General features: G+C 38.4%; 1 protein-coding gene across 1 annotated transcript in view; it reads right to left on the bottom strand.

Moving 5' to 3' along the window:
• Window positions 1–20,138: 20,138 nt before the first annotated feature.
• LOC119578838 (delta-1-pyrroline-5-carboxylate dehydrogenase, mitochondrial-like) overlaps window positions 20,139–27,111 on the bottom strand; it is a 16,432-nt gene continuing 9,459 nt past the window's right edge. Inside the window, exons 7-12 of the mRNA XM_037926478.1 lie at window positions 25,997–26,184; window positions 25,483–25,705; window positions 25,052–25,230; window positions 24,731–24,919; window positions 24,438–24,556; window positions 20,139–23,949 (exon numbers count right to left, since the gene is read on the bottom strand). Coding sequence (XP_037782406.1) covers window positions 23,837–23,949; window positions 24,438–24,556; window positions 24,731–24,919; window positions 25,052–25,230; window positions 25,483–25,705; window positions 25,997–26,184 — 1,011 coding nt within the window. The 3' untranslated portion in view covers window positions 20,139–23,836. The remainder of the gene's footprint in view (window positions 23,950–24,437; window positions 24,557–24,730; window positions 24,920–25,051; window positions 25,231–25,482; window positions 25,706–25,996; window positions 26,185–27,111) is intronic.

Below are 27,111 nucleotides of genomic sequence, written 5' to 3'. Positions count from 1 at the left end.
TTATTTTTATATTTGTATGTATGTAGTTGGTGTGTGTGTGTATAAAATTTTTTTTGTTAAAAATTGTATTTAATTTATATTTTCTTTATTGGGTTTTTTTTGTAATTAATATATATATGTAATTATATATTAATTGTAGTTATATTAATTTAAAAATATAATGATTACTAAAATAATGTTTTTATATAATTAATATAATATTTATATTGTATAATAATAATATTACTTGGTAGAAAAACCCCCCAAAAACAAAACAAATTTTTGAAAATGAGAACGTTTTGAAATCCCCTGGGTTCTCTTCAGGGATTTTTAACGAACCCCTTTTTAATCTTCTAGTTTTCGCACTGTGGGGGGTTTTTTTTTATCATAGTACCAACATGGAAGAGTGTTAATTCAATATCTTGTATAATATAATTATGTCTAATGTATATAAATATATATACATTATATATATATATTATATATATATATATATATATATATATATATATATTATTAGACTAGATACATAGAAGATATATGTCTACTATATATATATCATATAGATATATATATATTATAATATATATATGATATATATATATATATAGAGAGAGAGAGAGAGGAGAGAGAGAGAAGAGAGAGAGAGAGAGAGAGAGAGAGAGAGAGGAGAGAGAGAGAGAGAGAGAGATAAATAGAATAGATAGATAGATAGATAGATAGATGTCTACATTTTTATATATATTTAATATATATATATATATATTATATATATATATATATATATATATATATATATACATATATATATATACATATAATATACATATATATATACTATATATAGATATATATATATATATATATATATATTATATATATATATATATATATCTATATATATTATATGTATACATATATATATATATATACTATATATATATATATATATATATTATATATACATAAATATATATATTAAAAATATAATATTAGTATATACTATTATATATATATATATATATCTATATATATATATATATATATATATATATATATTGTTACGCAGACCACCTCGTCTCTCTGCCACCAAGGCAGGCTAGGCAGACGGCGTGCTATCCACAGGGTCGTGAACACTGAACAGCTCCAAGAGGCACCGAGCACCACAGCGTCCCAGAACACCACGAGGGGAAACCCACTTGGCGAGGCAGGGCACGAAATAAACTCAAAATGACAGTCCTTCCTTTATTTACACAAGTTATTTACCCGTACACTTTTCTATAGGCACAATACAGGGGGGAAACCAGCATGTCACACTGCACAATACAGCTTATAACAGGGCAACACAAAGTATATCAGGTCCCAAGGGCACATACGAGGTCTACACAGGAACAGCACCCAACTGCGTCTCTCTTGGCTTGTTCCTCCACTCCTCCGCTCACAGCCAGTTGCGTCATGTTTGCCCAGGTCCCTTCATGTTAACACATGCCCAGGTCATCCTTTTCTTGTTAACACGTTTCGCACAGAGACAAAGACCCACTGGCGTAGCAATATATATATATATGTATATATATACATATACATAATATATATATATATATATGTATGTGTATGTATATATATTGTTTATATATTACATATATATTATATATATATAAATATATATATTATATATATATATTATATATATCATATTATTAATATATAGATATATAATATATACATATTATATTATATATATATTATATACCATTTCTTTTATATATATTTTATATTATATATATCTATATATATTATATATATATATATATATTATATATCTATATATATATTATATATCTATATAATGGTACAAGTGGAAAGAAAAGCGTAAGATCGAGTTTAGTGGCGAAGGATGTGGAGAGGTCCACGGCTGCTCAAACATGAGCATACGTTATTGATGATGATATATATATATTATATATATTAATATATATATATATATATATATATATATATATATATATATATATATATTATTATATATACTATATATGTATATAATCATATATATTATATATATATATATATATATTATTATATATATATATCATACTATATCTATTAATATTATATCATACTATTTTATATCATATTAATATATATTTATATAATATATATCATATATCTATATATATATATATATATATATATATATATATATATATATATATATATATTAGCAATCCCTGTAATGCCATAGTGTTCAATTTCAAGAGAATGGTATGATCTGCCATGTCAAAGGCTTTGGGCATGTCTAGACAAATGCTAATGTTAATTTTCTTTCATCAAATGCAATATAGATGTGATTAGTGACAGCAATAACTGATTCTTCAGTTGATCTTGTTTTTCTAAAACCATACTGTGCATTGGTTAATATTTTATTTTCTTCACAGCAGGAGGAGGACCTGACTGATACTGGGGAACACAATTTTTATAAGTTCTATGTGAATGTAGTCAGGACCAGGAGATGAATATTTTAACTGACTTATTGCATTGGATATTTTTTTGGTTGCAACTAGATTGCTTTCTTGATAACTGATAACAAAAAAGAATTAGCTAAGGTGTCATGAAATTTGGATGCTAATCTCTTAGGAATATTTGTGAAATAACTGAAATGAGCAATTATTTTTTTTACCCCTTAGTTCTTGGCCCTCATTGTTGATTGGTTGAGATTGACTCCAAGGAATTTGTTTTTCATTTCAATGGTAAAATAGTGTAGGTTATTTTCCAAGTTCTTTTCAGGTTTTCTGTATTGTTTGAGTCTATGATAGTAATGCCACCTCATACGACTTGATTCCTTAATCGTCTGAAAAATTCTCCAAATATTATGGGTGATTTGTCATATTTTTTTCAGAGCTTGTTTTTCTTTCTAGTTAGAGCTTTGATTTCATAACTGATGAAGTTCTTCATTAAGGCTTTGGTTTTTATGTATTTAATTTTTCAGGAAAACGCTTATTAAAACTGGCCTTGAATATTATCATGAAATTTAAATACCATTGTAGTCCAAATACTTTTCTGAGATTTTTAACAACTACGATAATTTTTGATACACTGTCCTTGCTGTAGTCTCTATACTTAATTGTTATTTTACTGGTGCCCTTGTTTTTCACTTTCATGTTAAATACTGCCATGACAGGAAAGTGATTGAAATGGTTAATGATTATAAAAGCAAAATAAATGTGCTAGATATCAAAGCTCATGTAGCACTATAGGAAGGTATAGTATCGGAAAGGGTAAAGAGAGGGATAAGGTAATGATTAGGTGCTATACATCAACAGTCATACAGCAATAGGATGGTATTAGAAAGGGTAAAGATGGGTCAAGGTGGAAAGGATGAGTAAATGCATTAAGGTAGGAATAAGCAAAGTGGGAATTAGATCAAGTGAAGGATCTATATGCATCTCAGGATGGAGAACAAGTTGTCATGGGAGAAATTGTGGGATTCCAAAAGGATGTTGTTTAAGGGAGGATAGGTGAGGGAAAGCAGAGATACAGGCTGCAGACCAGAACATGACATGAGATAGGAGTGTGTTAGACAGGTGTGGCCAATACACAAGCGGGCAAGAGCCGTCTCCCAACAACTGTTCTAATGAAATGGTAGCTGACCATGAGCAGATTCAGTTTTACAGTATGTAAATTTTTTTGTGAGAAGTCTTGACCAGAAGGTCTTAATGTGAGGATAATGATCTGTGGCTGGAATACGTGAGAAATGTGATTGGTGTGGTGTGGATATAATGGCAGAGTGCTTGAGTATCTACCTGTTCACTGCCAGGGATTCCAACATGGCTGGGCACCCAGCAGAGCCTGACAGATTTATGACAGGTATGGTTGGTTGAGTGCATAGACTTTATGAGAGATAGTAAATTATGGGAGTCAGTAAAAATGGTGAGGCAAGGAACAAAGAGAGTATATGTGTTTTAACTGTGTACAGTTCTGTAGTAAGGACACTGGATTCAGGAAGAAGGTATTTGAATGTGCATGTAAGGAAGACTACTGCAAAACTAGCACTGGAGATGGATTTGAAACCATTAGTGTAAATGTGGATACTGGAGGAATGAGTGCAGACATGGTTAAGGAAATGAGTGGGAAGTATAGAAGAAAAAAGTGATAGAAAGAGAGGTTTAAAGCACTCCACTATTACTGCATGATATTAAATCATTCAGCCACATATGATCTATGATCTTTGCTGACTTATGCATTCCCTTGTTGCTTTAGAAATTACTCTGAAAAAGGATGAAAAGTATTTGCAAGATCCTTGAGAGTTTCATCACCATCTGCCTTCAATACCTTGAGGTTAGAATCTCCAGTTATCATGCATAAGTTTTTCCCCTGCAGTTTTTCATGAAAACTGAAACACTGGTTTTGGGTTGACAGTAATTTCCCATTTCATTACATTGTCTATCTCCAAATAGACCTTCGATGCTTTCCTCTAACTGTGAGAGATCATAGTATTACGACACTTGAAAACTGTCCTAATTTCATTGGTGACACTTTCCGTGGCAGCAATACTGCCACTGTAACACGATATTGCCAAAGGCTCGACTCCTCCCCTATTCCTACCCCCCCAATCCCTTGCCTGTTGTTGTCGTGGGGGGGCTTAGGAGGCGAATACTGGGACCCAATGATGGGGAACTCCCAAACCTTGGGACTCAGCCCTCGACTCAACTAATTTTGCATGGTCTTTTTTTTTTCCTTCCCACTTTTCGTTTCTGTCCCTTCACCAAACCCTTCTGCTATCCCCTCCTAAGTGTGAGAGCCGTGCTGAAAGGATGAAAGGCTGACTTTGTGCCAGTCCTGAACGGCCTGAGGGAGCCATGGGCACGGTATTCCCCTGATTTAGTTACCTAGCCCTTACCCCTCAAGGGGTAAGTGCTAGGGGACCCTGAGGGGTGGACTGTTTTTATCCCCAACATAATCCAGGCTTACCATGGCCAGCAGTGAAAACCTATCCCCACTATTAGGGGCAATGAGGCTTGCCCCTTTATCAAATAGCCCCAACGATGTAAACCCACCCGATTCCCTGACCCCAGGCTCTCCTTTGACCACGGCTCCGAACACGGGCAATAACTCCCCCCCTCATCAATGCCTACTAGTAAGTAGCCCAATCACCCTTAATAAAACATTTCCACTATCCCAGCATGCTAAACTTAAACACCTCTACCCTCACAACCTCCAACATCAACCACCCCATCCTCTCTTATTAATACCTTGCAGCCTTATTGCCCACCTCTCCATAACACTACCTTCCTCAACACTACTCCATCTTCGTCACGCCCCCGCCCTTCTACTACCCACAGCTCCCTACTCTGACAACACCCTTCTCTTCCAACAATGTCTCCAAAAACAAGTAGGTAAAGTCTCTTTCCGTAGCCGACCCACCGTCCCTCTTGTCACAGTAACATCCGAAAACCAAGCTATAGCAATTAACAAAACTAACTGACCTATATGGTAACCTCATCCTTGCAGAACCCCATCCATCCCCAATACTTGCACCAGAAACATTTAAATCTCCCCGGGAAAATTGCCCATCTATGACAAAGATTGGTCAGATTGTGGAGAAGACCTACTTGCCTGTCTCACAGACCTATGATGCAACATCAGTACAATGCTACTCCATTCCCCCAGAGGTCATCGAAAAAAACCCACTAACATAGCCAAAATTACCTTCCTTAGCCCATACCTTCCCTTTAACGTCTACATGGGAGGAGAATCCCTCCCTGTTCGTCCTTAACCAACCTCCTCCACTCAGTGCCAAAATTGTTGGCGTCTAGGACACCCAGCCAAACTTTGCCGTTCCAAGCCAGATGCCCACTATGTGCCCAACCTGGCCATACCCGTTTCTAACTGCTCTGGACAATCACGCACATGTGCCAACTGTGGCGGCCCCCATAATGTATTTTATGGGGGCTGCCCCACCTACAAATTTGAGTCTGGGGTAGCAACTCTCGATTCAAATTTGGGGACTCACACTACGTGAAGCCAGACAAGAAGCGTCAACGGGGTTTTCTCTCATACTCCTTACTCAGTAAAATACTGCTCTTCTACCAATTCTCCTAAACCCACCCACCCTACATCTAACTCCCCTCTTCTACCTCCTACCTTTCCTCAGTCAAACTCTTTTGCCATCCTAAATCCAGACACTCCAATCTCTACTAAAGATACTCCAATCACCACTACAACCCCAACCCCTTTCCTCTCTCCTCCTCGCACTACCCGTAACAGACGAACAAAGCTCCCCCCCTTCCTTCCCTACCACACAATCACCTCCACCCCTTCCCTTTTGGGCCCCTATGCTTGAGACACCGGGTCCTCTCTCCCCCCCACACAAGAAATCCTTTATCCCTCAAAACCCCCCAACCAACGCCTCAGAAGAAAACTATTGAAAAATTCAAGATTACTTAATGAAAACTGACACTCAACCTCCAAATCTTAAAACCTGCTCCTTCCACACTCAAGTAACTGCTGATATCCTCCTCCTCCTAACGATATCCCCCTACACCCTACCCTCCTACCCCCTCCCAACACGCTCACCCCCCCCGACCCCAAACCCCCGCCCACATTAACCCCCCACCATCCCCTCTATCCCTTCCACCCCCTCCTGGATACCACACATGAATCCCTTATGCCACAAGTATCCCCTTCCTCAAGACCTTCCATCCCCTATCCCCTCCTATTAGAACACCAACTCCCACCCTCCCCCATCTCAGACCTCTCAATCCTTATCCACCCTCTAGCTGCTTCACCCTCAAAATCCCCAAACACGTACTACAATCTATATCACTAAAGTATAACTATCCTTCTTTGGAATATTCGCGGTTTCCGCTCCCACAGACCTGACCTTCGTCATACCCTTTTCCTCTTATAACCCATCTATAGTAGCCTTCAAGAGCCTTTTCTTACCATCCTCCAATAACAATCCCCAATTATCATTTTGTCTCTTCCCCACATTCCCTTTATGTCTCATCCATACTTATCAATCAAAAACACCTTATGTCACACCTCCCTTTCAAACCAATGTCCCTTCCCACAGTTATCCGTATCTTCCTTCATCTTTTGGATCACAGTTATTTCAGTTTACTTCTCCCCCTTCCCACCCCATTGACTTTGTTGTTTTTGAAAATCTAATTTCCCAACTTCAGACACCTTTCCTCATAATTGGTGATTTTAACTGCCGCCACACTCTTTGGGGTGATTCTATCACAAACTCCCGTGGCCGATCTCTAGAGCGCTTTCTCTCCACAGCTGACCTTACTATTCTAAATTCAGATCGCCCCACACACTTTGATACACGCACGCAATCTTTTCATGCATTGACCTCTCTCTAGGGCTCCCCTTCTCTTCATTTAGATTTCCACTGGTCGGGTTCTTAGACCACTTTCCCTATAGTGACCCCTTTCAGTCTCCTTTCTCCTACTTCATAGGTACCACTTCCTAACTCCCCACGTTTGGTGCTTTGATAGAGCCGACTGGCATACTTTCACTTCACTTTTCTGCTATTAATACCCCTCCATCCTCCCTCACCTCCTTTTCAGAAATGATACAGTTTTTTCACAATACAGTCTTAAGAACTGACATACAGCTATCCCTCGAACCTCAAGACCATATACCCCCAAAATGTGTTCCATGGTGGAATTCTGATGCACTAAGCACTTCGCTTAAAACTGCAGCCTGGAACAGTTACCGCACAAAAGAGGTACTCCAAATCAACTATCAGCCTTATCTCCTTTAAAAGAGCATCTGCCTATCTTCGTCGTACAAACCGGAATAGTAAAACAAATAGCTGGCGAAATTGTTTCATCAATTACATCCTCTACATCTATCTCAAAAGTTTGGCGCCGAATCCATAAACTATCAGGCAAACATCCCCCCATCCTGCCCCCGTCCTCCAATTCGAGATACCCTCATTTCTGATCCTCTCCAAGTCGCTAATGAACTGGGGGATTATTTCAGCCAAGGTCAGTAGTGGTTCTCACCTTTCTCCCCCACTTCTCTTCTATTAAGACCAACAGAAAAGTACCCCCATTTTCCTTCACCCCATTCTCAGCTGAGTCCTATATTGCTCCATTTTCTTCCTCTGAACTCATTGCTGCCATACAATCGTGCCGCAGCAATCATGAAGGCCCTGACGGTATTCACTACCGTATGCTCCGGCAACTCCCATCTTCCTCCTTATCCTTCCTATTAAAAATTTACAACCACATATGGGCATCAGGAAATTTCCCTTCTAATTGGCGAGAAGCTCTTATCCCTTCCCTTCCCCGAAACCCAATAATCGGGTACCCTCCCTCAAGACTATCGCCCCATCGCACTAACTAGCTGCTTTGCAAACTGTTAGAGCGAATGGTGAACTTCCGCTTAATGTGGGATCTTGAATCTCACAATCTTCTCTCTCCTTTCCCAATTCGGTTTTCGCCGTGCCAGAAGCACAGCTGACCCCCTTGCTCATTTTGGACATATATTACTCTGCATTGCACGCCATGAATCCGTCTAGCTATATTTTTTTTTTCTAGAAAAAGATATGATACGACATGACAGTACCATATTCTCCAACAATTGTCCTCTCTAGGCATACGTGGAAAAATGGGTGTCTTCATAAAGCTTCCCTCCCAAAATTGCCTCTGCCACATCAAACTTTCTCTCCTCAATCGAAGTTGTCCCACAAGGCATGTGCTCAGTACCAAGTACCCTTTTATTCCTTCTTGCTGGTTAAAGGTATTGTCTCAGTTTTACCACCATGGGCCCGGTCATCACTATATGTTGATGATTTAACCATCTATGGGCCCCTGGCACATCCATACCAACCTCTACAATTTCTTTTAATCTGCAATCTCATCAGTATCTTCCTGGGGCCCCAAACCATGGCTTCCCCTTCTCTACCTCTAATCTTTTTCCATTCTTTTCTCCCCGCTCACGTGTAGGACCCTACCCCCCCCTCTTCCCATTGGGACTCCCCCTCCAATGCCCTTCCTCTGGCAAAATTTTAGGTGTCATTTTTTGACTCCAAACTGTCCTGGCGAGCCAATTTTTACACATTAAGAAAAAGCTCTCCGCCGCCCTTCGAATCTTAAAAACTCTATCCCATATATCACGGGCTCAGATCGCAAAAATCTCCTTCATCTTCTGTTACTTTGATCCTCTCCACTCTTGATTATGGATGCCATATCTACTCCTCTGCCTCAAATCTCTCCTTGCCCATCTTGATACAATCCATCACTGTGGTCCCCCACTTAGTACTAGGTGCCTTTCGCCCCCTCTCCCCGTTGAGAGCCTGTACACTGAATCAGGCATACCATCTCTATTTCGACGTCGTGCCTTTCTCTCTCTCCGATGCTATGTTCGATTCACCAACATTCCCTCACTAACTAACTATCCCACAATCCTACTTCTTTCCTTAGCTTCATCTACACGTTTACCTACTCCTTTCTCCACTCGCATGGATACCCTCCTCTCCCCATTCCCCTTTCCCCCATCTCCAAACCCCTCCCGTTCTCTGTCCCTTCAGTCCCTCCATGGCTTATACCTCATCCCCATATTTTCTCTTCTATTTTCCCTGACCCACCAAAAACAAAAATCCCTCCTACTGTCCTTCTCACCCATTTCCTTGACCATGTCTCCACTTTATTCCTCAGTATTCACGTATTTTACTGATGGCTCCAAAACCACCTCCGTGCTGGGTTTTTCCCCCCCGTAATCTTCCCAACTCGTACATTCAATATTCCCTTCCCCCTGAATCCAGTTCCTTATTACAGAACTGTATGCACTCCTTTTTGCTCTAAAACACATATACTCACTCTCTTCCTCTTTAAAAATTTTTTACTGACTCCCGGGAAATTTATGAACTCTCATAAAGTCAATACACACCACCAACCCACTTGTTTGTAGATCCAGAAATGTTGTTCTACCCGTCCACAACGCCATAAAACAATCAAATTTTGCTGGGTGGGCCCAGCCATGTTGGAATCCCCGGCAATGAACAGGGAGCATACACTAGCATGCCACGCCTCTATTCCACATCATACCAACCACGCTTCTCACGTTCCCCGCCACGGATTATACCCACACTTTAAGACCTTCTTTTATAATCGATGGCAATCTTTTTGGTCAAGCCTCCGCACTAATAAATTACATTCTGTAAAACAATCAATCTCCTCCTGGTCAGCTCCATTTCATCGGAACAGACGTTGGGAGACCGCACTCGCCAGCTTACGCATTGGCCACACCCGTCTAACACACTCCTATCTGATGTCACAATCTGATCCCCTTATGTCCTTATGTATGTTCCCTTTCAATCCCCCACATCCTATTGTCATGCCCACGTTTTGAAACAACCCGTACCTCTGCTTTCCCCCCCCCTATCCTCCCTTCACCGAAACCTCCCAACCTATCAGACATCCTTACAGAAACCCACACTTTCTGCTTCAACAACCTATTCTCTTTCTCAAACGCTACATATCCTTCATCTAATCTAACTCCTTACCACAAACCCCCACCCCCAACCCCTTTTACTCACCAATTCCTTTGCTCAGCTTAGACAACTAATCACTAACTCACCACCCTTCCCCAACATTTCTATAGTGCTACATGACCTTAGAGTCCTAGCACATTTATCTTGCTTTTAACCATTAACCATCCCCTATTCCTAAGAATCGTGCTTCATTTGACGATTCTGATTTTATTTTTGAATTATATTAAATTATCAACCACTTTTTTTACTGATATTACATTAGTAAATAGCACTGTATATAAGTTCTTCGTTATCAACATCTTAAAATTACAAATAAAACGATTTAGAACAACCGAAATCAGTTGAAAATGCGCGGGCCCTAAGCGCCTCCCATCATACTTTTTCCTTCGTCTATCGACATCGGTTTCGAACGTCACAATCCTTTAGATATTTTGAATATGTCACTTTTTATTCATTGATATTAATTGCATTTAAAAGGATAATTAAGTTTACGCCTTCATATTCAATTATACATGCACAAGAAGTAAATTGATTATGTGAAACATAATATAAATTTCCGTAATAATCTCGCTCGTCATGGAACACTTTTGGAGGCATGAATATGCCCAAGGCTAAAGCATAAATAATATTTCATAAGAACAATAGTGACTGTTGTTACCTGTGCATGACACTGAAATGTGTTAATCAAAAGCATAGGCATACGGAAGATAAACCTGAGTTTCGCTCTTAGCCATGGCCTTATTAATATGAAAGCATTTTCACTACGATAGTAGCGTAGATTTTCAAGATAAATATTTTGTTGCTTGAGCATGACGATCTAGTGAAATGTTCACGTTTTCCCATATTGCCTAAGTATTGAGAGATATTTCTTAGGATTACATTATGGTCAGAGATGTATAATATCTAATATTATATCACATTACATAATCTTCATAATAAATGGAAATTGAAAAGAAAACACGCATATGTACATTATATAAATATATATACATATATATATATATATATATATATATATATATAATATATATATATATATATATATATATATATATATGTGTGTGTGTGTGTGCATAACACACACACACACACACACACACACACACACCACACACCACACACACACACACACCACACACACACACACACACATATATATATATATATATATATATATATATATATATATATATATATATATATATATATATATATGCACACAGAGACGCAAATAGTCTAGCACTAGGCGAATAATATCCTCATTAACATCCTCATCATTGCTGAATAATACATCATAGAGGGCAGCATTAAATTTGAGCTTCCCATTTTATTCCAGTTTCAAACCAAGAAGAGGCACATCAGGTGCAGGAGTTTATATATAGGAAAGTGTAGCACGACAGTTTTTGAGGGCGGAAATAAGGCCTCATGTCTTTGTTATTATCATAATTGTATGAGTCCCCCCCCATCCCTTCCCCATTGTTGCCATGGGGGGGGGGGCAGACAGAGACTGAGGTCCAATGCCAGGGATCATCCCTACCTTGGGCCTCAGCCCTTGACTCAACTAATTTTGCATGGTCTTGTCTTCCCCTCCCCTTTTCCTTCTCTTCTCTTGCTTCTCCTATCCACTTTTTAAGGTATGAGAACCATGTTGAAAGGACGAAAGGCTGACTTTGTGCCAGTCATGAACGGCCTAGCAAGCCATGGGCACAAGGCCCTGTCGTTTTACTACCCCAACTTCTAGAAATTATGTTTAGCCCTGTCAAATGGAATTAGTTTTGTTTGTAATCCTCTTTACAGCCCCTTACCCTTATAACACTCTCCTTTTCCAATACTGTTCCAAAAACTAGCAGGCAAAGTTTCCTTCCGCAGCCACCCCGGTCATTCCCACCTTGTCACAGTTACATCCGAATCCCAGGCTAAAGCATTATCAACCCTGACTGATTTCACTGGTAAGCCCATCCCTGTCCAGCCTCATCCCTCCTTCAGTACTTGAACTGGAACTGTCTCCATCTCCCAGACAAACTGCCCTGTCTACGACAAGAATTGGTCAAATTGTGAACTCGCCTGCTTCGTGGACAATGATGCAGTATTAGTACATTCCGTTAGTCCTTCATCAATATTGCCAAGATTATCTTCTGTAGACATGACCTTCCATTTCATGTTTATATTGGTGGAGAATCCCTTCCTGTTTGACCATATCGACCTCCACCCCGTAAATATCAGAACTGTTGGTGTCTTGGCCACCCTGAAAAAACCTGTCGCACCACACACTGATGCCCAACGTGATCATAATCGATCAAAATGCTCCGCACAGTCACGCATATGTGCCAATTGTTGTTATAGAGACTGCCCTACCTACAAGTCTGAGTGTGAGGTGGCACCTCTCAGATTCAAATTTGGCTTCACTTACGTGGACCCAGACAGGAGTCACTTTGACGAGGTTTTTCTCTTACTCCATACTCTAACGCTGCCCTGCACTTTGTCCTTCCCCCTTCCCCCAAGATGATTCTACAGCCCCCTTCTTATATCTATTTCTCCTCCATCTTAATGTTTCTAATTCTACGCCTTTCCTCTTCCAATCAAATTGTTTTGCAGTTCTAAATCCAGCTACCCATCACTGCCCCGACATCTACTCCTCTCCCTCCTTGCAGACAATCTAAGCTTTCCACCCCATCTCTTACCACACCCTCTCCTACACCAGCCTCTTGCTCTACCCCTCATATGCCTATCTCTTCTTTTACCCCTCATAGTAAAACGTTTGTTTCTCAGACCTCCCCAAGCAAATCCACTTCAGAACTCTTTAAAACACTGAAACCTATCTAATCAAGATAACATGCCTACACTTCATCCATCTTCCAGTCTCTCTGCTCTCATTCCCTCTACACTCAAAGTAACTGTCGACATCCATCCTCCTCCTATTCACATTCCTCCAACACCCTTTCCTCCCACTTCACCTGGACCATCCCCCACTTCCTTCCACATTATCCCTTCCGCTCCCCCCCCCTTGATACACATGTGGATCTTGTCACAACCCCTTCCCTGGATTCTCTCCCTCTTGACATTTCTCCAGAAATTGTGATCTAATCGCCCTTAAACCCCCTTTTTTCCTATTGCTAATCTCTACCTTACCCTATGGACATCCTTGCCGAATACCACACTTCTTCCTTTGACAACTTTGATCTAATCACCCTAGTTAATCCCTACCTTAGCCAATTTACTTTCAGTGCAATACTATTCTTAGCTACTGTACATCTTGTGACATGCAGCACGTTTAATCATCAACTAACCCCGTTCACCCTTTTCACCAATACACCTTTTTATAGTGCCATATGACCTTTGATATGTAGCACATCTATTTTGCTTTGCAACCATGAACGAGTATTGAATGAGGAGATGTGCATTTTTTTAAGCTTGAGAATAATAGGAATGCAAAGATAGTATCAGTAACAGATAGAGAGAGGCAGATGAAATGAGGGACAGCAATGGCTGATTTACGAGGTGTATCTAAATAAGCAAGTATAAGTTCTGTTTAATTTGCTGGGTAGATTATCATTTTTTTCTTCTGTTACTTCTTCTGCAGGGAACTTTGTTGTTTTTTAAATATTTATTTCTTTGTTCTGCTTTCTCTTGAATATTCTTTCCTTCAGCATTGCATTCTCTGAAATTCAGCACTCCATATATTATGCAAATTTCCTAAGCTTCTAGAAATTTAATGTGCACAATCCTGTGATGCTGAAAACAGTTTTTCAGAATCATGGAGAAGAGAAAAACAATGGTAACTAAAAATGTGACACCCTTTTTTCATATTATCTTTATACAAATATATAATGTTTTTAATGTTTCATGTTTTAGATAAATAAATGTGCTAGACATCAGAGGTCATATAGCTCTATGATAAAGCGTTGTGGTGAGTGGGGTTTAAAGTTCTTTATTATAACAAAATGACATCATGAGATAATATAGTGAAAAGAGTCGAGCGTCGAAGAAGGGGAGAGTAAATGGGGTACGATAAGGATTAATACATGGGGGAAAGCTTAAAACCAAAGGATGATTAGATCAAATGGAGAACATTTATGCATCTAAGGAAGGAGAACAGGCAGTCAACTGAAAAGGTGGGGGATTCCGTAAGGATTTTCGATAGGTCAGAAGGTCGGAGAAGATAAGATAAGTAAGCAAAAGTGAGTGTATGAGCTTCAGTAAAGCGAGGGCAGGGTAGCAGGATATGTGGGACTGAAAGAGGAACATTGCATTAGGTGCACAGAGATGGGTTATGAACGCATGAGGCGGGTGTGACCTATTCGTAAACGGGCCAGGGCAATTTCTTGGATAAAAAAGGCCGCGACGTCGAGAAAGGGATATCAGGGCTGTTTCAATATATAGGCTCTCAACTGGAGGGGATCGAAAGGCACCTAGGGCTAAACGAAGACCGCAATGGTAGATTGTTTCAAGGTGAGTGAGGAAGGATGCAGAGGCAGAGGAATATATATGACAGCCACAATCAAGGGTGGAGAAGCTTAGGGTAATGTAGAGATGCAGGAGTGTTTTGCGGCCAAAATCCCAGGATATATGTGAGAGAGAGTAAGAAATGGAGGCAACGGCGGGTTTTTTCTTTAATATAAAGAATATGATCTCACCAAGACAGTTTGGTGTTTGGATGAAAACATCATATAGAAAGCATGGAGGTTATAAACCTATACGTGAACAAGAAAAAAAATGGAAAAGGTTTTAGAGGTAGAAACCCGAAAACCGTGATTGGTAGCCCAAGAAGAGATTGAAGTTATTGCAGACTGGAGGAGCTGATGGGGAGCAGGTATGGAAGAATCAGAGGCAAAGGCTAAATCATCTACGTATAGTGATGACCGGATTCCTGGTGGAAGAGCTGAAACTAATCCGTTTACAGCAATGAGAAATAGTGTGGTGTTGAACACACTACCCTGCGGGTCACCTTTGAATTGAGGGAAAGAAGAGGAAGTAGAAGTGGCAAATCTGACACGGAAGGACTTTATGAAAAGACCCATGCCATAAGAAGATAGTTGTTAAAGGATATGGTACCGCCATGTGGTATCATGTGCCTTTTCTAGATCGAAGATAGCCAATACTAAATCACGGCATGCAAAGGCTGACGTGATTTGTTTCGAAGTAGGCTGGGGCATCAAATGTGCTTCGGCCACGACGAAATCCAAACCAAACTGATTTGGAGAGACAAGGTTGTGATACTCGATGTACCGTACCACATAAGCTGGATATTAACCATCCTTTTTAGAAATTTGCAAAGGCAGCTTATGGAGAAGGATACCAGGTTTGTTTGGTTTTAGAAAAGATAGTACAAGGGCTTCTCGTCAGTGGGGAGGAAAGTTTCCGGTCGTCTACATGTTATTGAATATTGACAGAAAGAAGAACAAGGATGTAGGTGGAAGGTGTACCATGCGGTAATGTATACCGTCTGGGTCTCCATGAGTGTTGCGGTAGTGCATAACAGATTTCAGAAGAAAAAGGTACATTAAAAAATATGCACAGGGTAGGGAGAAGATGATGACTTTATGGAAGAGAAGGCGAGAGCAGCTACTGACCTGGCTAAAATAGGTACCCCGTTCAGTAGCTACTTGAAGAGGGTCAGAGATGAGGCTATTGTGGATATGAAGGACGGGGGCAGGGTGGGGAGGATGTTTACCTGATAGTTTATGGATACGTCCTCAGAGGATCGAGTTTCGTATTGTACAGCGAAGATGAGCTTATGCCTTTTTGAATGATATGAGGGCTGTTGATTGACTGGGGGTGTTCGTCTTGTAACGGTAGCTGTTCCCAGCTGTACACATCAACCGAAGCGCTTTGGTACAATCTAAGCTCCACCATGGGACACATTTGGAGTGTAAGGTTGGGAAGTTGGGGACGAAGGATGAAGATCAAGGGTAGAGAGTGGTAAAGGTATGCCAGTCAGTTCTGTCAAAGCACCAGAAAGATGGGGTTGGGAATTGAGACAGGAAGTAAGAGAAAGGAGAATAGGGAAGTGATCACTATAAAGAAGGTGGTCTAGAACTAACCAATGGACGAAGGGAAGGAGAGAAAAGAGCAAAGAGAAAGATCAAGGCATGCAAAAGGAGTGGGTACGCACGTCAGAGAGTGGGGCGGTTTGTTTTTAGGAGGAAAAGGACAGTTTTTGAAAGTGTTCTAATCAGCGACCTCGGGTAGTGATAGTGGAGTCACCCTAAAGGCCGTGCCCACAGTTAAAATTAACCATCAGGAATGGTGATTGGAGCTGGGAAAGTAAGGTTTCAAAGGTTATAATGTCACTGGAGAAGGAGATTGAAACAATTCAGCGGCGGAAAAAATGCGGATAACGGTGCAAGGTATAGTGGTTTGTAAGGGAGGTATAACATATGGTGTTTTATGATGGACAAGTATGCAGGAGGCAGGTAGAGAGTGAGGGGATACAAAATGGTAACTGGGAATTGGTTCTGGAGGATGTGTGAGGAAGGTAGGGGGAATATGAGGAGGAGGATGGATGTTGGCAGTTACTTTGAATGTAGATGGAATGGGGGTGGAGGAATTGGAGGACGGTTTATAGAGAGGTTTTCTGGTGAGGAGGTTTGGTAAACGAAGTTTTTTATGGGGAGGTGAAGAGGAGATACATGTAGGGATTGATGTGGTAGGTGAAGATGATGTGGAACGTTTAGCTTGTCTGGTGCGATAGGTGAGGCGAGGAGGAATTGACATAGGTGGAGTTATGGATATTGGAGTAACTGGATTTAGAATGAAAAAAAAAGAATTTGATTGGGAAATAGGGGAAGTAGAGGTGAGATGGTGAGAAGTAGGGGGAAGAGGTAATTTGGCAAATTTAGAGACAGTTTGGGTAATAATGGTTAACGGCTAAAGCAAAATATATGTGCTAGGCTAGGAAGGTATAGTAAAGGGTAGTGAAGGGTGTTTGACTTAGTAGTTAGTTGCTGTACGTCAACAGTCTTGAGTAATATTGGAAAGGTTAAAGATGGGTAAGGGAGCTGATGAGTGAGTGGGTTAAGGTAGGATTAGGTAAGGGGGATTAGATAATGTGAAGGATATGTATGCATCTGAGGAAGTAGAACAGACTGTCAAAACAGAAAGTGTAAGATTCCGTAAGGATGTCTGACAGGTTGGGAGGTCGGTGAAGGGAGGATAGGTGGGGGAAAGCAGAGGTACAGGCTGCATCAGAGTGTGGACAGGACAACAGAATGTGTGGAACTGAAAGAGGAACATCACATAGGGAACATAGGGGCAGATCAGAACGTGGTATCAGATAGGAGTGGGTTAAACGGTTGTGGCCAATACATATGTGGGCGAGAGTCATTTCTCAACTTCTGTTCCCATGAAGTGGAGCTGCTTAGGAGATCAATAGTTTTACAGTATGTAATTTATTAGTGCGGGGACTTGAAAAGAAAGATTGCCAGCTGGTATAAAGGGGTAATAATCCGTGGCTGGAATACATGAGAAACGTGGTTGGTGTGATGTGGACATACCAGTGGAAGAGTATATGACTAGATTTCAAAGGGGATTCCAACATGGCTGTGCACTCAGCAAAGAAAGGTTGGGTAGAGCGGAAAGTAGTGGGGTTATGGATAGTATTAGAGTAGGGAGTGATAGAAAAAAAAGATATAAATGTACTTCCTGTCTGACCTCTCATAGAGTAAGGCCAAGTTTGTATCAGAGAACTCTAGGGGGAATAATATAGTACTGACCTGATACTGCATCATAGTCAGTGAAGCAGGCAAATAGATCATCTTCACAGTCTGACCAATCCTTGTCATAGACAGGGCAATCAGCTGGGGAAATGGAAAATGTTCCTGAACAAGTATTAAGGGAGGAGTGTAGTTGGGCAGGGATAGATTTACCAGTGAGGTCAACCAGGGTGGATCGTGCTTTAGCTTGGGATTCGGGTGTAACTGCGACAAGGCGTGAACACTCGGTACGGCTGCGGAAGGAAACTTTGCCTAATTTTTTGGAAGCATTGTTGGAAGAGTATGGTATTGTCAAAGTAAAGGGCTGTAGAGGGAATGACAAAAAAATAAACAGAGTACTTAAAAGGTGTGTAGAGGTGTAGCAGTAGACGTAGCCATGATCAAAGGAGTCAGGAGTCAGTAAACCAGGAGTTAGATTCAGGGAGTCTAGCTGATAAGTAGGCAAGGCTCAAAGCCCCTTATAAAGATACAAAATCTTCATTAGTGGCCATGGCAAGCCTGTAATACGTGCGGATTTATTTACTTACTGAACATCATCTGCCGCATCAACATCTAAGGTCATTAGTGGTGTATTCAAAATATAGCAATAGGGTGGGGCTTGGGGGTGAAGCCCATGGCTGAGCAGTTTTTTTGTTCAAAGAATGGTCAATGGTCAAAACAAACAAATGTGCCCAATATCAACGCTCACATAGCATTATGACAAACTATTGTGGAGAAAAGGGTATCAATGAGTTAATGATTAGGATATGTGGACAGAAGGGATGAAGAAGAGAAAGAAAAGGAAAGGAAAGTTGAGGCAAGGGCTGAGGTCTAAGGTAGGGGTGATCCCCTACATTGGGCCTCAGTCTCCACCTCCTAAACCCCCTACAGCACAACACGCAGGAGATTGGGAGAAATATATATTATTGAAAATTTTCTGCTGCATCAACATCTAAGGAAATTAGTAGTATATACAAAATAGAGTGATAGGGCAGAGCTTGGGGGCAATGCACTGATAAGAAAGTTTTTTGGTTTAATACGGCAATGTTTATGGATTTCCAGAATGGTCAATGGTCAGAACAAACAATTGTGTCAGACATCAGAGGTTACACAGCATTATAGTAAAGTTTTTGGCAAAAAGGGTAACTATGAGTTAATGATTTGGATAAGTGGACAGAAGGGGATGAGGAAGAGAAAAAAAAGGAAACAGGGAGAAGGACAAATATCTGTATAAAAAGTAATTGTCAACCCACATTGAATTCCACTAAAAATAGGACTAGAAATCTTTTAGGGTTCTTGAGTGTGAGTGGCGGGGAAAAAATAAACTAACTAATAAAAAAAATTGGGCCCTCAACATCTTTCATTCTCATTTCTTGTTATTTTAAAATCTTATTACTTTCCTTAATGGTAGAGTTCTGTCAGAAATATGATTATAAACTTCTTGGTAAAATTTATACATGAGGAGGAGCAATGCAGACAGCTCTGAAAAAGTAAGTGTACCAAAGTTCTCTTGTAAAAATAATAGCAGCTTCAATAACACTAGATAGAAAGCTTGCTGTGTGTTGCACTCTAGTGAAAAAGGGTACTCATAATTAAGGTTTTAAACCTCTAACTTTTTATAAATTATCTTACTCCCTGTTTTGAGATTTTCTTGCAACAGATATTACTGTTTCCAATATTTTTTTCATATATATTATGTTAACATTTTCATCATAGATTTCCTCATGAATATATTATAAAGTCCTGCCCTCAGAAGCAGGGGAGATTGGCATGTACAGCAGCAAGTATATGTCAAGAAAACAAGAAAACAACTTGTTAGCCTAGCTACCTGTCTATCTGTGATATCATCTCTATTCATGCCTACCCTTATGTCCATTGATCATCCCTGCCAGGCCTTTAGCATCAATATTTAATCTTCATGTCACAGCTGTAAAATATGAAGGGTATTTAAGAATACACAATTCACAATATTCTATTCTTTCTCTTTGTCTTCAGGTTGATACAATCTTCTGTCTAAACAGATATTCTACCAACACTTACAGCATAACCATATTTTTACACATCTCTACAGTACTTAGGTTTATATGCTTACTAAATGCAGATCTACACACAGGAAAAGTGCCATTCTTGTGCTTTTTTATTCATATATTTCTCTAATTTTCTTTTTTAAATATGATTACCTTTATGACTTAATGATAATGGAATCATGGTAAATAAATTTACCTTTGCAAGTATTCTTAAAAGTGCTTTTTTGCCTGTAACAGATGGTTAGGCTGCCTATCACAATTTATATTTTTATAAATAAATAATCAATAAAATCAATACTAAACTGAATGTCTTGACAGACAGACAGACAGACAGACAGACAGAGAGAGAGAGAGAGAGAGAGAGAGAGAGAGAGAGAGAGAGAGAGAGAGAGAGAGAGAGAGAGAGAGAGAGAGAGAGAGAGAGAGAGAGAGAGAGTGTGTGTGTGTGTGTGTGTGTGTGTGTGTGTGTGTGTGTGTGTGTGTGTGTGTGTGTGTGTGTGTGTGTGTGTGTGTGTGTGTGTTTGCTTCTCAAATTATGTAGGTACTCACTGAGAAAATTTAGAATAGATAAACATATATAAATAATAACTGAATAACTAGAATAACATATACAGATTTACATGAAAGAAAGGAATCATAACTACTAATGTTCTCTTCTAAAAATACAAACCAACTCATTATCAGTCAAAGGTTTATAATTTAGGAACAGCACCTTGGTACCAAAATGCTAAGTGTAGTAGACCTTGTGACATCAGATCATTCTATCTGATGGTGCCTCAACCAGTGTAGTAATAATTGGCAGTAAAGCTCCTAAGTTAGCAATACCCAACAATTTGTGCTCAGTGATACACTGAATTATACATTCTCCTGCTGAATATCTACAATAGATTGACTCCACAATGCTGATACAGTAACCTTCAAACAATGCTGGATTCACTGCAGTGGGGATGATTTTCCCCATTTGATTAGAAACAATTAAAAACATTAATGAAAGTTTAAGGAAGATGAAATAAAAAAGAAAAAATAACCTAGTGACATGAAACAAAATATGAATAAGTATGTCACAATTTGTATACCTGTGGCTAACTTGCAGAAGACTAATAGTTGGCAACATAAATTAACAAAATTCTAAAATAACGTTTTAAAAAATAATCTAAATATAAACATTAACAATGAAAATGACAATTCATCAACTTTGCTTTGTCAAGACTTTGTTACTATGATTGTGTGATGAGCTGTCTTTCACACCGTTTGATATTATGCTACCACCAACATCTATTACTTCTTCCCTGGCTTTTCTATGCTAACCAAGTCCAAGCAACAACTAAAATACCCTTCAAGAGCAATGTTGATTTTGAGGATGGCTAGAGATATTAGGTCACATCATTGAACAATAAAATTTAATTCAAACAATTACTTTTCTCCTTGCATATATATATATATTTTTTTACTTTCCTTCTGTATTTGATGGTAATATCTCAGTTCAAAGGATAGGAATACATTCTTTTCTGTATTCAATATATTAAAATACTCCATACTTAAATGCTAATTCCCATCACACTTACAAAAATAAAACAAAGTAATCATTACTTTGCAATAAAAAAAGAACCAAATCACATCAGATCTTTTGAAATACTAATTTTGAACTGGACTATATTATCTATAGAATCATGATGGCTAATTATGTACACTTTCTTTCCTACATGAAAACTGACACATTCAGGTAATTTGTATTTCAAACCACAAACACTTGGGTTAAATACAGCACATTGGTGACATACATACACATATGAGCTGTTCCTGTTAAAATTAATATGTATTAAAATATGTTCCCATAGTCTTAACTCACTGGCTTATTTAATACACAAATGAACTTATAATGATGCTTGTTTATCTGCCAGTTGAAAATTAAACCTCAGACATTTATCATAATTCCTGATGTTATAAATACATCCCATATACTGATATTCAATTTAGCCTATTTACACAGGAAACCAATGCATTTTATTAAATCCTTATAATGAGAATGTCATCTGAATACGATGATTAAGAATTTTCCTGTAAAAATATTGTATTTATACATAATATCTTTAGAAATGAGAATAACTGAATGAATTCAAAATTATAACATTCCATTACTATTGTATATGTGGATTCAGGAAACGAAATGTAGGTTCTGTGTACACACTAGTACATATATGCAGCTGATGTGTGAGCATGAGCACATGCACGTGCCTGTGTGTGCGCATGGTGGACAGTTCTGGTTATATACAAACAAGTGTATAGATATATTCACTCAAATAATGTTATTATAGCTTGTAACATAGAATGATGAATATGCACAGACAATGAGATGATTTCAACATCAACTGGAACTTCATCTGTTATTCATAATTACAGTTATATATATAATTTTTCCTTATAAAATGCAGAATGATTTTCCATAGATTTCTTTGACTGTATTAAAAATCAACTTACAAGCTAGGGTATATGATTTTCTTCTTGTAAGCTTGACCGACAGCTGCTGTTATAATAAATATAAATCCAAAAACATTTCCTGCTGTTCATATTTTATGCTTAAACTCAAGTCTTGTGGTTCCTGTTATTACATCTTTTGCACAAAGCAGATAATAACCAAGTCGAGTAACAAGGTGAAAGAGCACTTTGTTATAATGAGTCATACACACACAAAAATAATAATTCCAAGTATATTTTACTTATCAAGACCATTTCCCTATAGTTACTGGGAACAAGTCGGACATTGTAAGGCAAGGTATCATGGAAGATCAAGGAGTGGTTCTTTTTCTAAGCTGTTTACGATAGCATAGGTGGTCACTATGGTCTTTCCAACACAATGGGCTGGTTATCTTTCACACTAAAGATAGAAGTGCCTTCAGTAAAATGTAGTATTTAGTGAACTATCCTCAAATCAAATTATAAGAAATTAATTCTAAATTCTATATCACTCACTTAGTGTGTGATATACTTTACATCCCAAAGATATGAATGCTAAATGTTGTACATTTGAGCTGGTCATGGTGGGAGCTTTTCTAACTTACCGTTTTGCCTACAATTTCAAGCTATGGTATAAGAACAAAAATGAAAATACAATGTAATAAAACATTTCATACCTACTTTTTTTTTCTTTTTTTGGGGGGGGCAAATCATATTAAATATGAACAACTACACTGGGTATTTTCTAACATGTAGTATAGTAATGGACAAAGTGACTTGAATAATCATTCCTCATACTTTCAAATGATCATTTTGAGGCTTGCAGTATTTCAGGATTCTAACTGAATATCAATTTCTGAAAAGCATTTTGGTCTTTTTTTTTTTTTTTTTTAGAAAACTGTATTACAGAGATCTTAACAATGAATTTTTTTCCAGAAAATTTAAAATCCTAAATTTTCATATTTACACTGCTATACACTGGAGATAAATTACTGGATAACATGATTATCACTATCAAGATTATCTTGTCCAATACTGGTTATCAATACATTCTTGATATACAGATAAATACTTTCCCACTGCATGATCTAAAAGAAAAAAAAAGAGGAAAAAAAAATATTTAACACTACACAAGTAAGTGATCCACCTTACACCATCTACAACTTGATACTCTACATCTAACCCATGTAAGGGTATTTGATGTCTGTCAGGGGCACCATGGTCTGCTTTACTGCCTGAGGAGATGTCCACTTCAGGGCATACTGTAGACCTCCAGCTTTATCATTTGTGCCTGTAAGGAATAGATAACATACAATGCATATGGAGATGGCAGGACATTTCATTTATCATAGAAAAAATGACTAAATAGAAGAATATAGGTTACATATCCACAAAGATTTCATGATAGGTATACCAACAAAACTGATTTTATGCAGTAGATTAGCAATTACTTATGAGATACAGCTTTCTTTGGCCAAGTTCAAATAAATTAAACCCAAAGATAAGAAAAAAATATATATAGTGTAATAAATGGCTAAATTTACTTTCATAAAAAATATAATATTTCCCATGAATCAAATACATTTCCACACCCTTCAGCATGCTGACCATATTAGCTCTATTATATAACCATAATCACCATACCTAAATCACATTCTTGAAATCACATAGACAGAAATAACAGATACAAAATGGAGTTGGCTTCTTTAAAAGTTAGGAGAATATACTTTATGCAATTCAATAATAATAATTACACATATTCTAAATCTTATTATTTACCTGACATACGTGCACCTCCAAATGGTTGCTGTGCTACAACAGATCCCGTTGACTTGTCGTTAATGTAAAAGTTGCCAGCAGAATCTTTCAGTGCTTCAGTTGCTTTGACAAGCCAAGCCCTGGAAATGATACATGTAATCAATCCTCTTTCATATCTAAAGACATAAAATGCTATATAATTCCTCATGGAAAATGCTATACAGAATGATACATTTATGAAAAAGGTTTCCTGAAACTGCAAAAACAAATAAATGAATATAGTATAAAACATGCATGAAACTTGAATCACTCACTCATCCTGAGCAAAGATGGCACCCGTAAGAGCAAATGGAGTAGACTTGTTAGCCACGGTAAGCATTTCATCAGCTTGAGCATCAGGATATACAAAGAGAGTGAGGACAGGTCCAAAGATCTCCTCACACATGATGCGATCTGTGGGGTCTGTTGTCTGCACAATGGTGGGCTCCACAAAATAGCCCACACTATAAGCAAAAGGATAAAGAGCAACAGTTATACCATTTGAAATGACACTATACACAAAAATCAGATACATATGGATTTCAAACAATAAAAGACAAATATATCCAAATAGCTAAATTATCTTCCAACTTTACCTATCATCACATTTGCCACCAGCCAAAATAGAAAGGTTTGGTGAAGACTTGGCATGGTCAACGTAGCCACTGATACGCTTGAATGCTTTGTCATCTATGACAGCTCCCATAAAAGAATCAAATTCCTGTACATCGCCAACTTTGAGCTCCTTTTGGGCTGCCAAGAGACCTGCCTTTACCTAGAATAGATATTCACATTTCTTAATTTCTTTTAAAAAATCATGAAAGTGGTATCAATACTAATACCATTATCAATAAAAAATAAATAACATCAATATCATTTTTGTTTTTGATACAATCTATGAAAAAAATTTAGAACAGCCTCAGAGCCTGGAGAGAAGAAAGAAAAAGAAGGAAAAAAGAAATATCCATAAAAAGGTAAATGATGTATATTAAATATACATTTAAGAGAATAAAGTGATAAAGTTTACCTCAGGCCAAAGGGATTCTGGAATGTAGGCACGAGAGCAAGCAGAGCATTTCTGGCCACAGTATTCAAAGGCTGAGCGGATAGTGCCATTAACAACAGAGGTAACATCTGCACTGGGATGGACCAGATGGTAGTTCTTCCCACCACACTCACCCACAAGTCTTGGGAATCCAATATAATTGGACAAGTTTTGGCCAACTTGTGTCCATAATCTCTGGAATGTCCTGTTTGACAAGAGAATAACCAATCATATATAAAGCATGGTTCGTAAGCATATGGAAAATTTGTTAAACTACTAGCTGTTACTATTACTAATGAATTACAGTTAACAACCTCCACAGGGAAGAAGAAAAATATATAGATAGATAGATAGATAAATAGACAGACACAGATACACAAATAGATAGATGGATAGATATAATTAACACTGCAATCCATTATTCCAAGGTTCCTTATGCAAATTAATTTTCAAATATTTTTCATGAACATTAAAGTATGTGAAAATGACAACATACGGAACTGAGCCAGTGAAGTTTATGGCTGCCAGATGGGGGGATTTGGTGATTGTGTCTCCAAAGACAGGTCCATCTGCAGGAAGGAAACTCACAACCTCACCAGGAACACCTACTTCTCTCATGATCTTATAGATTGTAAAGTTACTTAGGACAGCTGTATCTGATGGCTTCCATAACACTGCATTGCCCTGAAGGAAAAAAGGTCACTGTATATTAATTCACTATTTTTTGTATTCCCCATGAGTGAATAAGTTATTTTGGGTAAACAAGAAAATAAGTACTTAACCCTTTGTCGACGGGTGGCATGTACGCACATGCCATGGCATGACTGGACTATCTGCCGGGGGTATGTATGTACATGCCATGGTATATGTATGGACATGCCATTTTTTTTTTTTTTTTACAATCAGGGCAAAATATTATTTTTCTGCCACTGAAACTGTGATTAAGTCATTTTTAACACCTTCTCAATTTTACTATAAAAAAAAAGGACGATTTCAACTCCATGATGCCACACACTGCTTATTTTATTCAGACTATAGACTGAATAATGATCAACTATGGAGGAAATTAAAGTTTATTGGTCATGTGATGAGAAGTAAAAGTATTGAGAAAGACTTGCTGACAGGGATGGTGATAGGAAACAGAGGAAGAGGTAAACCGAAGACAAGACTGAGCAACAACATCAAAGATATTTGCTGGCTGTCAATGGTACAAGTGGAAAGAAAAGCGTAAGATCGAGTTTAGTGGCGAAGGATGGTGGAGAGGTCCACGGCTGCTCAAACATGAGCATACCGTTATTGATGATGATGATGGAGTCTATATAACAACAAAAATATCCTTCAGTCTTGATTTATCAGGAAATATGGCAAGTAGAGACTTTAGAAAATAATGAAAACTGAAAATACAGCATATGCTCGTAGTATTACGAAGAAACGGCATGGGATGCTGGTATTTGGCATGCTAGGGCGGCGATATAAGCCCCCGGCAGCGAGGCCTGGGCCACTATGAATACTACCCGTCGGGAAAGGGTTAAGATACTAATTTAATGCCAAAGTGCCTAAATACTTCTTGGCTGTTGCCAAATGCATCATCTACATGTTATCATAAATCAA

Source organism: Penaeus monodon, chromosome 11 (genome assembly GCF_015228065.2).
Source record: "Penaeus monodon isolate SGIC_2016 chromosome 11, NSTDA_Pmon_1, whole genome shotgun sequence".
Taxonomy (NCBI): Eukaryota; Metazoa; Arthropoda; class Malacostraca; order Decapoda; family Penaeidae; genus Penaeus; species Penaeus monodon.
Note: the sequence above shows the minus strand (reverse complement) of the source record. Positions and strands in the feature narration are given on the sequence as shown.